Here is a 16,265-nt window from a genome sequence, read left to right on the forward strand (position 1 = left end):
TCTAATGCAGGTAGGGAATATACAGTGAATGGTAGAACCCTCAAGAGTATTGAAAGTCAAAGAGATCTAGGAGTACAGGTCCACAGGTCATTGAAAGGGGCAACACAGGTGGAGAAGGTAGTCAAGAAGGCATACGGCATGCTTGCCTTCATTGGCCGGGGCATTGAGTATAAGAATTGGCAAGTCATGTTGCAGCTGTATAGAACCTTAGTTAGGCCAAACTTGGAGTATAGTGTTCAATTCTGGTCGCCACACTACCAGAAGGATGTGGAGGCTTTAGAGAGGGTGCAGAAGAGATTTACCAGAATGTTGCCTGGTATGGAGGGCATTAGCTATGAGGAGCGATTGAATAAACTCGGTTTGTTCTCACTGGAACGAAGGAGGTTGAGGGGAGACCTGATAGAGGTATACAAAATTATGAGGGGCATAGACAGAGTGGATAGTCAGAGGCTTTTCCCCAGGGTAGAGGGGTCAATTACTAGGTTTAAGGTGAGAGGGGCAAGGTTTAGAGTAGATGTACGAGGCAAGTTTTTTTACGCAGAGGGTAGTGGGTGCCTGGAACTCGCTAACGGAGGAGGTAGTGGAAGCAGGGACGATTGGGACATTTAAGGGGCATCTTGACAAATATATGAATAGGATGGGAATAGAAGGATACGGACCCAGGAAGTGTAGAAGATTGTAGTTTAGTCGGGCAGCATGGTCGGCACGGGCTTGGAGGGCCGAAGGGCCTGTTCCTGTGCTGTACATTTCTTTGTTCTTTGTTTGTTCTTTGAATGAAGTGGTACAGGAATCCACGCTGGCGCCACAATTATTCACAATATATATTAATGATTTGGACACGGGAAGTGAAAAGCACTATTGGCAAGTTTGCAGAGGACACAAAAATAGGTGGGAAGTCAAGTGGTCAGGATGACACAAAGTCTACAGAGGGAGAAAGACATGTTAAGTGAGTTGGCAAAAACTTGGAAGATGGATAAGCGTGAACAGAAGAATGTAAAAACTGCGAGCAGGAGTACCTCGAGCCTGTTCCACAATTCAACACTATCATGGTTGATCTCCTCTCAGCCTCAACTCCACTTTCCTGCCCTTTCTCCATAACCCTTCAATGCATTACTAATTTAAAATCTATCTCCTTCTTTAATTTATTAAAAATACCAGCATCCACTGCACTCTTGGGTAATGAATTCCACAGATTCATGACCTTTGAGAGAAGTAATTTCTGATCTCTACATCTGGCACTTAACCTAAAACTATGACCTCTCATCCTAGATTTCCCCACATGAGGAAGCATCCGCTCTGTCAATACCTTTTATCATCGGACTTCTGGTGGCAGCCATGGAGTAAGTGGTTGCACTCAGGGCAGTTCCTGCTCGAAGGCATTGGTTTGGGCACTTTATACCCACAATTTGGGTAGCTCTGGCAGGAAAGTGGAGCAGAAGATGTAGAAGGAGAGGGTCTCTCCAAGGTTGGTATATCTACTGGCTACCAGTCCTGGCAAGAAACAGTCAAAGACCCAGCTAAGAAATTGGAGGGACATGTGGCGCAGCCACAAACAAAAATGATGGAGGGGGAAGGGTAAGCAGCAGTGGGAAAGACCCAGATGGAACATTCATGGCCTTTATCAAAGATGAATTTTGACAGCAGAGGAAGGAAATTTATGGAGATTGGTCAAAGGAGCAGTAATATGTCTGCAAGGGTTGATGGACCGAGGAGAGAAGTGCCTGGAGGCACAAGGGGTGAAGATATGAGAGGTGGAGATGGTAGTGCCTGACCAGAGCTACTGGATCATGTCCCTGGAAGCGGAGGTGGGGACCCTGGGGACTTATGCACATCGTTGAGGGTGATGGTGGAGGAGCAAGAAAACAGGTCCAGGCAGCAGAACCTATGGGTTGTGGGGCTGCCAGAAGGTGTGGATGGAACGAGCGCCACAAAATGTGTCAATAATGTTGGCCAGGCTGGTGGAGCAAGGAGTGCTGGCAAGGCCCCAGAGGTGGACAGGGCCCATAGGTCTTTAAAGCAGAGGCCGAGAGCAGGGGAGCTGTAACTGACAAAACTGTGCGTCACATTTGAAGACCGGAAGTATTATTTCTAAATGCCAGAAGGGGTAAATCACTTTACAGAAATCTGAGAATTGATGGGAGATGGTGTCACAGTTGGAGGGTATAGTTGATGTAATTTTCTGCGGCCGGGGGATGGCTCTTTTCTTTTTGTTTGTTGATTGTGGCTATTGTATTTTAGGGGGTTATAAGTTTCGATGCTGGTAGCTGTGCCCTCCCCTCCCCTCCCCCCCCCCCCCCCCCCCCCCCCTCCCAATGAGCTTAATTCGGTTCAAGATGTTGCATAGGGTGCATATGACTTGGGTAAGGATGAGTGTGTTCTTTCAAGGGGTGGCCGACGAGTGCGAGAAGTGCGGGCGAGGGCGAAGCACGCACGCATGTTCTGGGGCTGTGAAAAGTTGGAGAGGTACTGGGAAGCGGAGTTTGGGATGTTGTCCAAAATTGTGGGGATGGAGGTCAGGCAATGGTGGCGGTCTTCAGGTATCGGAAATGCCAGGGCTGGTGGAGGGGAATGGGGCCTTCGCCTCTCTAATTGCCTGGCGGAGGATCTTGTTGAATTAGAGGGTGGATATGTCACCTGGGTGACAGCCTGATTGAGGCACCTGTATGACTTTCTCAGGTTGGAAAAAGATTAAATTTGAGTTGAGGGGGTCAGAAGAGGGCTATGAGACACAGTGGGGGTTGTTCATGACAATGTCCAAGGAATTGTTTGTTGCAGGGGATAAAATGGGGTAAAAATTGTACAAACATTATCAGAGACCCCTCCCACCCAGGCATTGCCTTCTTCCAGACCCTTCCATCAGGCAGAAGGTTCAGACGTCTGAAGATCCGCACATCCAGACAGAGGAACAGCCTCTTCCCCACAGCTACAAGACTCCTCAACGACTCCCTCTCGGACGGATCTGTTCCCTGTAAGAACACTATTCACGATGCCCTATGCTGCTCTTGCTCATGTGTTTGCTTTGTTTGGCCCCTTGTTCAGCACTGCAACCAATCACTGTTTGTCGATGTAACATTTGACAACGTTCTCTATTGATTATTCTTTTTGTCTACTATGTACGTACTGTATACGTTCCGTCAGCCGCAGAAAAAAACTTTTCACTGTACTTCGGTACATGTGACAATAAATCAAATCAATCAAACAAACGATGGATCGTGAGGTTATTGAGCATGTTGTTGTGAATGTTACTGTTCTTTTGAAACATTTGGAATAAAATACATTTTTTCAAAACCTTTTAACATCGTATATGCCTCAATCAGATCGCCTCTCATTCTTCTAAACTCGAGAGTATAAGCCTAATCTCTCTTCAGAAGAAAAAACCCTCATCTCTGAAATCAATTGAGTAAACCTCCTCTGTACTGCCTCTAATGCAAATACATCCCTTTTCAAATAAGGGGACCAAAAATGTACACAGTGCTCCAGGTGCAGTCTCACCAATGCCTTGTACAGTTGCAGCTATATTTCCCTACTTTTATACACTATCCTTTCAGCTATAAAGGCCAAAATTCAATTTGCCTTCCTTACTACCTGCTGTACCTGCATACTAGTTTTCTGAGATTCATGGTGTAAGACACCCAGATCACTCTGCACCAAAGAACTTTGAAGTTTCTCTCCATTTAGCTAATAAGTTGCCTTTCCATTTTCATGACCAAAATGGATCTTCTCACATTAATTCATGTTAAACTCCATCTGCCAAATTTTGGCCCACTCAGAATAATAGGAGTTGAATGTTATTTAAACGGAGAAAGACTGCAGAAAACTTTTTTCTATTCATTCTTGGGATGTGGTCGTCGCTGGCTGGGCCAGCATTTGCTGCCCAGCCCTAATTGCCCCTGAACTGAGTGGCCTTACTAGATCATTTCAGTGGGGGGCAGTTAAGAGTCAACCACATCTGTGTGTGGGTCTGAAGTCAAATGTAGGCCAGATGGGTAAGGACGGCAGATTTCCTTCCCTGAAGGACATTAGTGAAAAGATGGTTTTTTATGACAATCGGCAATGGTTTCATGGTCACCATTAGACTTTTAATTCCTGATTTTTATTGAATTCGAATTTCACCATCTGCTATGGTGGGATTCGAACCCGGGACCCCAGAGCATTTCCCTGGGTCTCTGGATTACTAATCCAGCAATAAAACCACTACGCCAGGGGCGGCACGTGGCACAGTGGTTAGCACTGCTTTCTACTGCACCGAGGACCCATGTTCGAATCCCAGCCCTGGGTCACTGTCCGTGTGAAGTTTGCACATTTTCCCCGTGTCTAGATGAATCAGAATTTGTAAGGAGCATCCAGGAGGGTTTTCTAGAGCAGTATGTAAATAGTCCAACTCGGGAAAGGGCCATACTGGATCTGGTGTTGGGGAATGAGCCCGGCCAGGTGGTTGAAATTTCAGTCGGGGATTACTTTGGGAACAGTGATCACAATTCCGTAATTTTTAGAATACTCATGGACAAAGATGAGAGTAGTCCTAAAGGAAGAGTGCTAAATTGGGGGAAGGCCTACTATACCAAAATTCAGCAGGAGCTGGGAAATGTGGATTGGGGGCAGCTGTTTGAAGGTGAATCCACATTTGATATGTGGGAGGCTTTTAAAGAGAGGTTGATTAGAGTGCAGGACGGACATGTCCCTGTGAAAATGGGGGATAGAAATGGCAAGATCAGGGAACCATGGATGACAGGTGAAATTGTGAGACTAGCTAAGAGGAAAAAGGAAGCATATATAAAGGTCTAGGCGACTGAAGACTGACAAAGCTTTGGAAGAATGTCGGAAATGTAGGACCAATCTGAAACGAGGAATCAAGAGGGCTAAAAGGGGTCATGAAATATCTTTAGCAAACAGTGTTAAGGAAAATCCCAAAGCCTTTTATTCATATATAAGGAGCAAGAGGGTAACTAGAGAAAGGGTTGGCCCACTCAAGGACAAAGGAGGAAAGTTATGCGTGGAGTCAGAGAAAATGGGTGAGATTCTTAACGAGTACTTTGGCGGTATTCACCGAGGAGAGGGACATGATGGATGTTGAGGTTAGGGATAGATTTTTGATTATTCTAGGTCAAGTCCGCATAAGGAGGGAGGATGTGTGGGGTATTCTAAAAGGCATTAAGGTGGACAAATCCCCAGGTCCGGATGGGATCTATCCCAGGTTACTGAGGGAAGTGAGAGAGGAAATAGCTGGGATCTTAACAGATATCTTTGCAGCATCCTTGAACACAGGTGAGGTACCGGAGGACTGGAGAATTGCTAATGTTGTCCCCTTGTTTAAGAAGAGTAGCAGGGATAATGCAGATAATTATAGACTGGTGAGCCTGACATCAGTGGTAGGGAAACTGCTGGAGAAGATACTGAGGGATAGGATCTATTCCCATTTGGAAGAAAATGGGCCTATCAGTGATAGGCAAGATGGTTTTGCGCAGGGAAGGTCATGTCTTACCATCTTAATAGAATTCTTTGAGGAAGTGACAAAATTGATTCATGAGGGAAGGGCTGTAGATGTCATATACATGGGCTTCAGTAAGGCATTTGATAAGGTTCCCCATGGTAGGCTGATGGAGAAAGTGAAGTCTCATGGGGTCCAGGGTGTACTAGCTAGATGGATAAAGAACTGGCTGGGCAACAGGAGACAGAGCGTAGTAGTGGAAGAGAGTTTCTCAAAATGAAGAACTGTGACCAGTGGTGTTCCACAGGGATTCGTGCTGGGACCACTGTTGTTTGTGATATACATAAATGATCTGGAGAAAGGTATAGGTGGTCTGATTAGCAAGTTTGCAGATGACACTAAGATTGGTGGAGTAGCAGATAGTGAAGGGAACTGTCAGAGAATACAGCAGAATATCGACAGATTGGAGAGTTGGGCGGAGAAATGGCAGATGGGAGTTCAATCCGGGCAAATGTGAGGTGATGCATTTTGGAAGATCCAATTCAAGAGCGAACTATACGGTAAATGAAAAAGCCCTGGGGAAAATTGATGTACAGAGAGATCTGGGTGTTCAGGTCCATTGTACCTTGAAGGTGGCTGTGCAGGTCGATAGAGTGGTCAAGAAGGCATACGGCATGCTTTCTTTCATCGGAAGGGGTATTGAGTACAAGAGTTGGCAGGTCATGTTACAGTTATATAAGACTTTGGTTCGGCCACATTTGGAATACTGCGTACAGTTCTGGTCGCCACATTACCAAAAGGATGTGGATGCTTTGGAGAAGCTGCAGAGGAGGTTCACCAGGATGTTGCCTGGTATGGAGGGCGCTAGCTATGAAGAGAGGTTGAGTAGATTAGGATTATTTTCATTAGAAAGACAGAGGTTGAGGGGGGACCTCATTGAGGTCTCCAAAATCATGAGAGGTATAGGCAGGGTGGATAGCAAGAAGCTTTTTCCCCCAGAGTGGGGGACTCAATTACTACGGGTCACGAGTTCAAGGTAATAGGGGAAATGTTTAAGGGAGATATGCGTGGAAAGTTCTTTACGCAGAGGGTGGTGGGTGCCTGGACGCATTGCCGGCGGAGGTGGTAGAAGCGGGCACGATAGCGTCATTTAAGATGTATCTGGACAGATACATGAATGGCAGGGAGCAGAGGGATACAAATCCTTAGAAAATAGGCGACAGTTTTAGATAGAGGATCTGGATCAGTGCAGGCTTGAAGGGACGAAGGGCCTGTTCCTGTGCTGTAATTTTTCTTTATTTTCTGTCTGCGTGGGTTTCACCCCCACAACCCAAAGAGGTTAGGTGGATTGGCCATGCTAAATTGCCCCTTAATTGGGTAAAGAAATAATTGGGTACTCTTTAAAAAAAAAAATTGAAATTAAAATTTAAAAAAAAAATTTTTTTAGAAACCACTACGCCACCGCCTCCCACACAGAGGGATGTGGGGTCCTCATGTCTAAATTATAAAACTCTAGCATGCAAATTCAGCGGGTAATTGGAAAGACAAATGGAATGTTGGCCTTTATTTCAAAGGGAATGGAGTATAAAAATAGGGAAGTCCTGCGAAAACTATACAAGGCACTAGTAAGACCACACCTGGAATACTGTCAACAGTTTTGGTCCCCTTACCGAAGGAAAGGTATACTGGCATTGGAGGCAGTCCAGAGAAGGTTCACCATGTTGATCCTGGGTATGGACGGATTTTGAGAGAGGTCGAATAGATTGGGCCTGTACTCATTGGAGTTTAGAATAACGAGAGGTAACCTTATTGGGACATAGAGGATTCTCAGTGGGCTTGACAGGGTAGATGCTGAGATGACGTTTCCTCTTGTGGGAGAGTCGAGGACCAGTGGTCACAATCTCAAAGTAAGGGGTCGCCCATTTAAGACAGAGAAGAGGAGGTATTTCTTATCTCGGAGGGTAGTGAATTTGTGGACATTTTACCACAGTGTCTGGTCAATAAGTATTTTCAAGACGGAGATATACATATTCCCAATCAGCAAACAAATCAAGGGTATGGGGATAAGGCAGGAAAGTGGAATTGAGGATTATCTCAGATCAGTAATGATCACAATGAATGGCAGAGCAGACTCGATTGGCTGAGTGGCCTACTTCTGCATCCTATGGTCTTATGGCTTTCTACTTGCACCAGTTTTTTTCAGTCATGTCAAAGTCCAGCATCTCCAACCTACCCACCCAATTTTAACCACCACCAAGGCAAAAGCAAATCAAGCCTCGCTCCTAGTCGACAGCACATTGTAGCTGAATGACAGATTGGTGTTGGCTCTGGGTGGTGTTGGCTTTTCTAGGCACCAACACCACTCAGAGCCTCAAATACTTCCAATCCACACACAGGATGTTTTAACAAAAGAAAACTGTCAATCCACCCTCAATGCAAACACCCAAACTGACCAGAGTAAATATCCTTTTAAAAACAAATTCTGGAGCATTATTTTGAATTCTAAACCCTTCTGTAAAACAGTTCTTGTGCTCTTTTAAGTCACCTCTCTTTGTGCCCTTTATTTAAAAAAATTGCCTGTTGGGCTACTGTTCTTTTTACAAATAACCACATTCTACTTGTCTCAATGTGCTTTTCCATTACAACCAGGTTTTGTCTTTTAAAACTCTAATTCTGCCCACCTCCACCAAATCTCCCAACATAGTCCCACATTTTCTCCATTTCTTCTGTTAACTCAGATAAGCTAACTTTAGTTTTTTTTAATTCAGTCCAGCTCGGCGCCCATTTCATTAAAATAACAACCAAAAAAACACCATAGATGATTGGCTAATCACTATTGTAGAAATATCTCTGTATCAGCACAAACCATAGATCATACAATTAAATTAAAGGGCACAATTCAACATTAGGCCAGTTCCAAATAATCAAGGCTGTAAAAAGATTAAAGCAATCAGCCAAAGGTGCATGCTTTATAGCAGATGGATAGCCATGCTATTTGCATAAGGAATCAAAGACATGTTGTAATTTCACTAAAAGAAATTGCAGAAACAAAGGAATCATAAAATGTTTGATTTGTCCTTCCATTTTGTCTTTTCCCCTTTTGTTTCTACATTCCACAGAAGAGACATATTGGACTCTAACCATTATCACTGTTTCTCTATCCACAGATGCTGCGGATCTGTGGATTGAGTTTTTCCAGCGTTTTTTAATTTATAATAATAATAATCTTTATTGTCACAAGTAGGCTTACATTAACACAGCAATGAAGTTACTGTGTAAAGCTATGAATAGACAACTTATATTTATATAGCATTCTTAACATAACAAAACCTCACAAGGCACTTTCACAGGAGCATTACAAAACCATGTGTGACACTGCCATTTAAGGAGAGATTAGGTCAGATGACCAAAAGCTTGGTCAAAGAGGTTGGTTTTAAGGGATGTCTGAAAGGAGGAAGCAAGGACAAGAGACAGTGGTGTAGGACGGAAATTCCAGAGTTTGGGGCCGAGGCAACTGAATGCAGTCATCAACGTCGAACAAATATAATTGGGAACTCGCCAGAATTAGAGGAACACATATTTTGAAGGGCTGTGAGGTGGAGGGGATTATATAAAGATAGGGAGGGGCCAGGCCATGGAGTGATTTGAAATCAAGGGTGAGAATTTTAAAATCAAGATATTGCTTGACTGGGAGCCAAGCAAGTCAGCAAGCTATATTGTTTGGGGAACAGAACATGCTGCAGTTAAGACACAGGCAGCAGAGTTTGAGATGACCTCAAATTTAGAGGGGGAAGAATGCATTGGAATCGTCAATAGGCATGGATAAGGGTTTCAGCAGTATGAAATGGAGCAGATGAGCCGAGACAAGAATGAAGCCGAACAATGTTAGAGGCGAAAATAGATAGTCTTAGTAGTGGCAGGAAATTAGGTCAGAAGCTCATCATGGGTCAAGTGTGACACCAAGGTTGCAAACAGACTGCTTTAATCTCAGATTGCTGCTAGGGAGATTGAGGAGTTGGTAGTTAGGGAACAGAGACTAGAGCAGGGACCAAAAACAATGGCTCAGTCTTTCCAATAGTTAATTTTAGGAAATACGGTTATATTTCATTCAAGGCTTAGCTCTACAAAATATCTTTCAGATATCTTCAGCTGTTCACAACAAGCATGTACTGACCGTTCCCAGACAGACCGTGCTTACAGAAGTCAAACTAGTGTCCAACATTCGATATGATTACATGATTGGACGACATTTGCTAAACACTCCTGAGTGTATTAAGAATTACACAGAAAACCGATTTAAGATCATTGGTCAGGCTCGTAGCGTGGCTCACTTATGCATGCCAGCAGCCGTATATATTTACACATTGGGCCCTATCCTTTGCAGACAGAAGGAACACATCTCCAGCAATCAGAATCCATTTGCCAACCAATCAGCATTCTCATCTCATGCAGTATAAATTGTTGTTCCCTTTACTAATGGTAATATTGCGATCTGCCCTGAGTGCAAAACAAAAAGTTGAGATATCATGTCTCTTTTTTTCAATATGCAAGCTCTGTACTGCCAAATATCCTGGCTGATTTTCCTTCGACCTAGTCCAATTGTGCTGTACATGAGTTGACGCCTTTATCCACTAGCTACCAAGGAGTTCTCATACTAATAGTTGATTTAGAAGCACTGAATGCCTGTCACTGGATAAAATGTGTTCTAAATTGGGTAATAAGCTTATCCTTCCTCTTCTGAATAGGTAACTACTCCAGACTTCTGACAAAAGCACAGTGGTGCTTTAAAAGGGCATTAATGCAGCAGATGTAACCAACATCTCGTCTTCTAATATTGTGGAGAAATCAATAGCATCTACTTTGTATCCTGTGAATTGATCAGACAAGCATTTTTAAAAGTTCAACCAATATATGACATGTGCAAACCCAACAACCTACCCACTTTACGGTGTTCTGCAGTACATGTGATTCAAGAGCCTGCCCCTCGCCTGAGGTGTGGTGATCCTCAGATTAAATTACCACCAGTCATCTCTTCCCCTCAAAGGGAAAAGCAGCCTATGGTCATCTGGGACTATGGCGACTTTCCCTTTACCTGGCACATACAAATACGGATTATAAACAAACCAGATGTTTCAATATGAAAGGCCATACGGAATTAATCGCAAAACAGTGAATCTATCTAGTGTTTAATTCACAAATATTTAGCAATGACACCATGCACATCAGAGAAGTTCTGGTTGAGTCCATTTTCCTTCAAAGGCTGAAATCAATAATTCAATTGCTCTTCAAATCCAGTCCATATTAGATAAACACACAAGTTTAATTAACTCAAAACAATTCATAAGAAAATACATATATTAGATTAACTACCTTGTGTAAGCAGGTGTCCACCACCCAGTTGCAGACTTTCTCAAGGTCATCCGTTATCTCTAGTCTAGATCTAGCGAACTCACAGAGCTCCTCATTGGACATCACATCCCAAATGCCATCACACGCCAGTATTATAAACTCATCTTCTTCTGCTCTAAGAATTTCATACACTTCAGGCTCTGGAGATACCAGTTGTTCTGTAGGCCCCTTCCCATCGACACACTTGTAATCATAGTCCCCCAGTGCTCGTGACACGGCTAGTGATCCATTAACTCGTTGTATCATTACACTTCCCCCTGCATTCTGGATTCGTTCTTTCTCCCTTGGGTTGCAAGGCTTATGATCCTGTGTTGAAAAGCAAAGTTGTGCATTTCTGTACAGAACAGCTCTTGAATCGCCACAGTTGATAAAGTATGTGTGCTCTGGGGAGATCATGACTGCTACAGCTGTTGACCCACTCCTGTCCATGCCGTTTCTCAGCTCTGAAAAATTACGCATGTACTCATCAATTTTCAAAAATCCAGTTCTGATACCGCTCTTGACATGTTCTATGGTAGGTTCAGTTGGATACCCAGACACATTTGTGCCTCTGAAGTCTTCGTTACTTGTTATGTGTTCAAGTAAGTGCTTTGAGCAGTAGTTTGCCACACGAGAGCCTGCATGACCATCATACACTGCGAAGAAGGACCATGTGTCCAAGCCTTGAGGAATGCCAACAATAGCTGTGTGAGCATCTTCCATCTCCACTCTCCAACCCTGCATGCTGCTAAGGCCATAATGCAAGTCATTTCCTGCACCATGTGCATTATGTTTCTCTGTTTTTGGTTTATCCAAAAATGCACCCATTTTTCACTTTCCTGAAAGAAAACAAGAGACACACAGATAAAGATTTATTTGAAACATCAAAATCATGAACACAACTCTATAATTGGGGAAAATGTAGCACATGTCCAAAGGGTAAAAAAACATTTGTTCACACTTATATTATTTTCTGTGGAAGTATATGCTAATATGTTTTTCTCCACTAACTAGCAAGATGCCAGTAAATAGAAAATCTCTTCCATTAAAAACAAGACAAAAAGCTCTTACCCAATTTACAAACTTCTCCAAATAAACAGAAATACATTTGTAAAACTAAATTCACCACAGAACACGTAATTAAACAATCCTCCATACTCCTGGGTTTTCAAAGAAATTTCCATGATCAAAATAAAGCTTGCATAAGATCATAAAATCTCACATACATCAACAATAAGCCAACCAGTACATCAGTTTTGAGAAAAAGAACATTTTTTGCAATTTAAATACTTCTGAGGCTCATAAAATCCTAACCAGCAAGACATACTCGTCTTGCAAGCTACCAACTGCCCATATTGCTTTTTTAAAGACTACAGAACATTATTGTGCAGAGAATTTAATTCATACATGATATTTTGAATATCACAATCCGATTTTAGATCTGAAAAACTCAAAAGAAATAAGAAATAATCGCTCATTGTCACAAGTATGCTTCAATGAAGTTACTGTGAAAAGCCCCTAGTTGCCACATTCCGCCGCCTGTTCGGGGAGGCCTGTACGGGAATTGAAGCCGCGCTGCCGGCCTTGTTCTGCATTACAAGCCAGCTGTTTAGCCCACTGTGCTAAACCAGCACATATTGTTCACAAATGCTTCATGTTCCAGGTAAAGGTAGAATATTAATACGGTCAGCTCCCAAATACCAGACATGTGTTTCAAAAGTGTTACTGGCATATAAATAATTTCACTAAATATGGATTTTTTTCTTATGCCACATTTGACTACTGTGCACTTTCATATTGGAATACATAATTCATACATGAATAGGGTATGTAAAAATATTTTTTTTACCAATAAACAGATGATCCATTTACCTATTTTGGGAAAAACAGAAGGCAAATTTTCCAATATATACATAACCGTGGGAATTTAATCAAACTGGATGACAAACAAATTAAATAATTTTGCCAATACTTTGTCTGACAAGTCTGGTAAACATCGGGCACGGAAGAGAAAGAAGAGTGATGGTGTGGGAAGCAAGGGAGGACAACATACACACAATGGCAGAGGAACTCTCACATGCCCCTGGGTTCTAAAGTAAGGTAACAAAGCTAACGTCGCCATAGTCCCAGATGACCATAGGCTGCTTTCCTCTTTGAGGGAGAGAGCAGAGTGGTGGTTTAATCTGAGGATCACCATACCTCAGGCGAGGGGCAAGTTGAGACAGTGGACCTTCATGAATAACCTCAGCCTGTACAGGAAGTGAACCCACGCTTCTGGCCTCGCTCTGCATCACGAACCAGCTGTCTAGCCATGTGAGCTACCCAACCCCCGCCAGTTCTAAAGTAACACTTGTCTGAATTCAGTATTCTGTCTCAAGTGCTGTTTACCATGGCAAACCCAGGGAAGAACAAATTCCCAAAACACAAATTAGCCACTGGTGAGATTGCCAGCTTCTTCAAAAAATACTATCATATGAATCTTATCTAGACTATTTGTGCACACACCTTTGAATCATGGATCAAATTGAACATCTTGCCAGCATGTAACGGCTCAAGAAGAAAATAACGCATACATATGCATACAGAGTAGTCGTTTGGTAGTACAGAACTTGAGCATTGTTGAAAAAATACATTTTATTTAAGCCTTTCATCTTGTATTTGTCAGCACAATCGCAAAAAAACAATGTCAGAGGAAAAAATAACTTTATGCTGCATGAGAAGAGGGTGCTGAATGATTGTCAAATGGACTCTGATTGACAGAGACGTTGCCATGGAGAATGCAATAGTTGATGGTGACTCAGTTAACTGCCAAGCACTTGAAATTTAAACCAGGCAGTTTGGCAATGATTAGTCAAGGCATTGCCCTGTGCTTGCAAACTGGTGTCCAACATTAGATAGGATTCCATGATTTAGCAGCATTTGCTAAATAATCCTCAGCGTGCTAAAATTTTAAGATCAACAGTTGGGTTCACAGTGTGCACATTTGTGTGCATGGAAGCACAAATATTAATACACAGGGCCCAATTCTTTAGACAGAAAGAACAATGCACACATTGTACCTGTTTCAGCCAAACAAAACAAGTGATAGCCATTTGCTGGTTCATTCCAAGCTGCCCGGTTTAAATTTCAAACAATGCTTGGCAGTTTACCGTCAGTCACCATCATCTGGTGTTCTCCATGGCAATGCTTCTACAAATCAGAGTCCACTTGCCAAACAATCAGCACTCTCTTCTCAGTATCAAACTGTTGTTTCGCCTGACATTGCAATTTTTGTGAGTGCAAGATGAAATACTTAAACAAAATGTCTTTTTCAACAATATTACATTAATTTGGACTGCAAATTGTAACTAGTTGAAAAGTCAGCATGTGAGGTATCAGTTTGACACTTCCACAATATTGCATGATCAAATTATAATCATTTTAAAAATACAATTCATTGTGAAAATCACTGATCTGCAAAATAATGGACAATTCAATTTTCTTTTCATTTCACCCATAAATACAAATATGTGAACCAGGATTACATTAGAATCAACCCCCATTAAGTGACATCTCAAATGGAGAAGTATTTAAATAGTTTTTGAAAGATTTTTAAGAAGCTGAATTTCTACCTCGTCGACAGTCACTGTTGGTGTTTCATTTGTGAAATAGAAAATAACTAACCTCGTTGGGAAGAAAAGGTATTTCAGCTGGTCATTGAAAGCCCTTTCTCAAACACTTCAGAATCATATAATCTTCAGCGCAGAAAGAGGCCATTTGTCCGTTCGAGTCTGCACTGGCCCTTGGAAAGAGCATCCTACTTAAGGCCACACCTCCACCCTATCCCCGTAACCCAGTAACCCCATCTCACTTTTTTCTTTTGGAAATTGGGGCAATTTAGCATGGCTAATCCACCTAATTTGCACATCTTTGGACTGTGGGAAGAAACCGGAGCACCTATGCAGACACGGGGAGAACGTGCAGACTCCACACAGACAGTGACCCAAGCCAGGAATTGAACCTGGGACCCTGGAGCTGTGAAGCAACAGTGCTAACCACTGTGCTACCCATAGTGGGCAGATTTACAAAATGTGGGATATAGAGACCAGTATACATACCGATAGTTGACAGACTGATTTTAAACACATTTTTTTTCTTTAAATTTGTTTAGAGCAAGCAATTAAATTTAATTACCACACCTGCAGGGAATATCCCTCTCCATCCTTCTCCGCTAAAATAGTAGCATGGCATCTCTTAAAAGAGTGATGATGTAACCCGACAGGAAGTTTTAAATGGTCCTTTGCCATCCATAATCCAGTAATGTGCTGCCAGCCGGCAAGTTATTTCTCACATTTTAACATTAAGATCCAGTTCCAGGACTTAGTATACTTAAAACCAAAAAACTGTTCTAAGGATCCTTTGTACTGGCAAATTTCATTTTATTCTTTTCCAAATACAATTGTTCCACTCCTACAGTCCCTCCCTAGAGCTTGAGCAACAAGTCTAAGCTGGTGCAGCACGAACAAGGCTGAACATTAAATCAAAGACTGAACATGATATCAAAGTTCCATCTGCCTTTTCAGATAAACATTAAACAAAAACAGGGTACTGTACGAGTCAAAGGGGCAGGAAATTTTCCCAGTGAGGGATAAATGCTATCCCAGACAAAAAAATACCACACAAAAATATAAACAGATCAACTAGATATTCATTTCATGTTGTGGGCTTTGCTATTTAAACTGATCTTTAAAGGGTTTCAATGGCACCAAGAAGACTTTGGGCCAACCTGATGTAGTAAAATGGACAGTGACCTGGATTTTAGTCCCGATTAAACAACAAAGAACAAAGAAACGTACAGCACAGGAACAGGCCCTTCGGCCCTCCAAGCCCGTGCCGACCATGCTGCTTGACTAAACTACAATCTTCTACATTTCCTGGGTCCGTATCCCTCTATTCCCATTCTATTCATGTATTTGTCAAGATGCCCCTTAAATGTCACTATCGTCCCTGCTTCCACCACCTCCTCCGGTAGCGAGTTCCAGGCACCCACTACCCTCTGCGTAAAAGACTTGCCTCGTACATCTACTCTAAACCTTGCCCCACTCACCTTAAACCTATGCCCCCTAGTAATTGACCCCTCTACCCCGGGGAAAAGCCTCTGACTATCCACTCTGTCTATGCCCCACATAATTTTGTAGACCTCCCCTCAACCTCCTTCGTTCTAGTGAGAACAAACAGAGTTTATTCAACCGCTCCTCATAGCTAATGCCCTCCATACCAGGCAACATTCTGGTGAATCTCTTCTGCACCCTCTCTAAAGCCTCCACATCCTTCTGGTAGTGTGGCGACCAGAATTGAACACTATACTCCAAGTGTGGCCTAACTAAGGTTCTATTCGGCTGCAATATGACTTGCCAATTCTTATACTCAATGCCCCGGCCAATGAAGGCAAGCATGCCGTATACCTTCT

At 42.7% G+C, this 16,265-nt stretch overlaps 1 protein-coding gene across 5 annotated transcripts in view; it reads right to left on the reverse strand.

The window, feature by feature from the left end:
- The window catches only part of ppm1ba (protein phosphatase, Mg2+/Mn2+ dependent, 1Ba), a 254,157-nt gene that overhangs the window by 111,488 nt on the left and 126,404 nt on the right, over positions 1-16,265 (reverse strand). For all 5 annotated transcript variants that reach the window (XM_072510958.1, XM_072510940.1, XM_072510931.1 and 2 more), the window contains exon 2: positions 10,799-11,655. In XM_072510958.1, the coding sequence (XP_072367059.1) occupies positions 10,799-11,644 (846 nt within the window). In that variant the 5' untranslated portion in view covers positions 11,645-11,655. The remainder of the gene's footprint in view (positions 1-10,798; positions 11,656-16,265) is intronic.

This window comes from Scyliorhinus torazame, chromosome 1 (assembly GCF_047496885.1).
Source record: "Scyliorhinus torazame isolate Kashiwa2021f chromosome 1, sScyTor2.1, whole genome shotgun sequence".
Taxonomy (NCBI): Eukaryota; Metazoa; Chordata; class Chondrichthyes; order Carcharhiniformes; family Scyliorhinidae; genus Scyliorhinus; species Scyliorhinus torazame.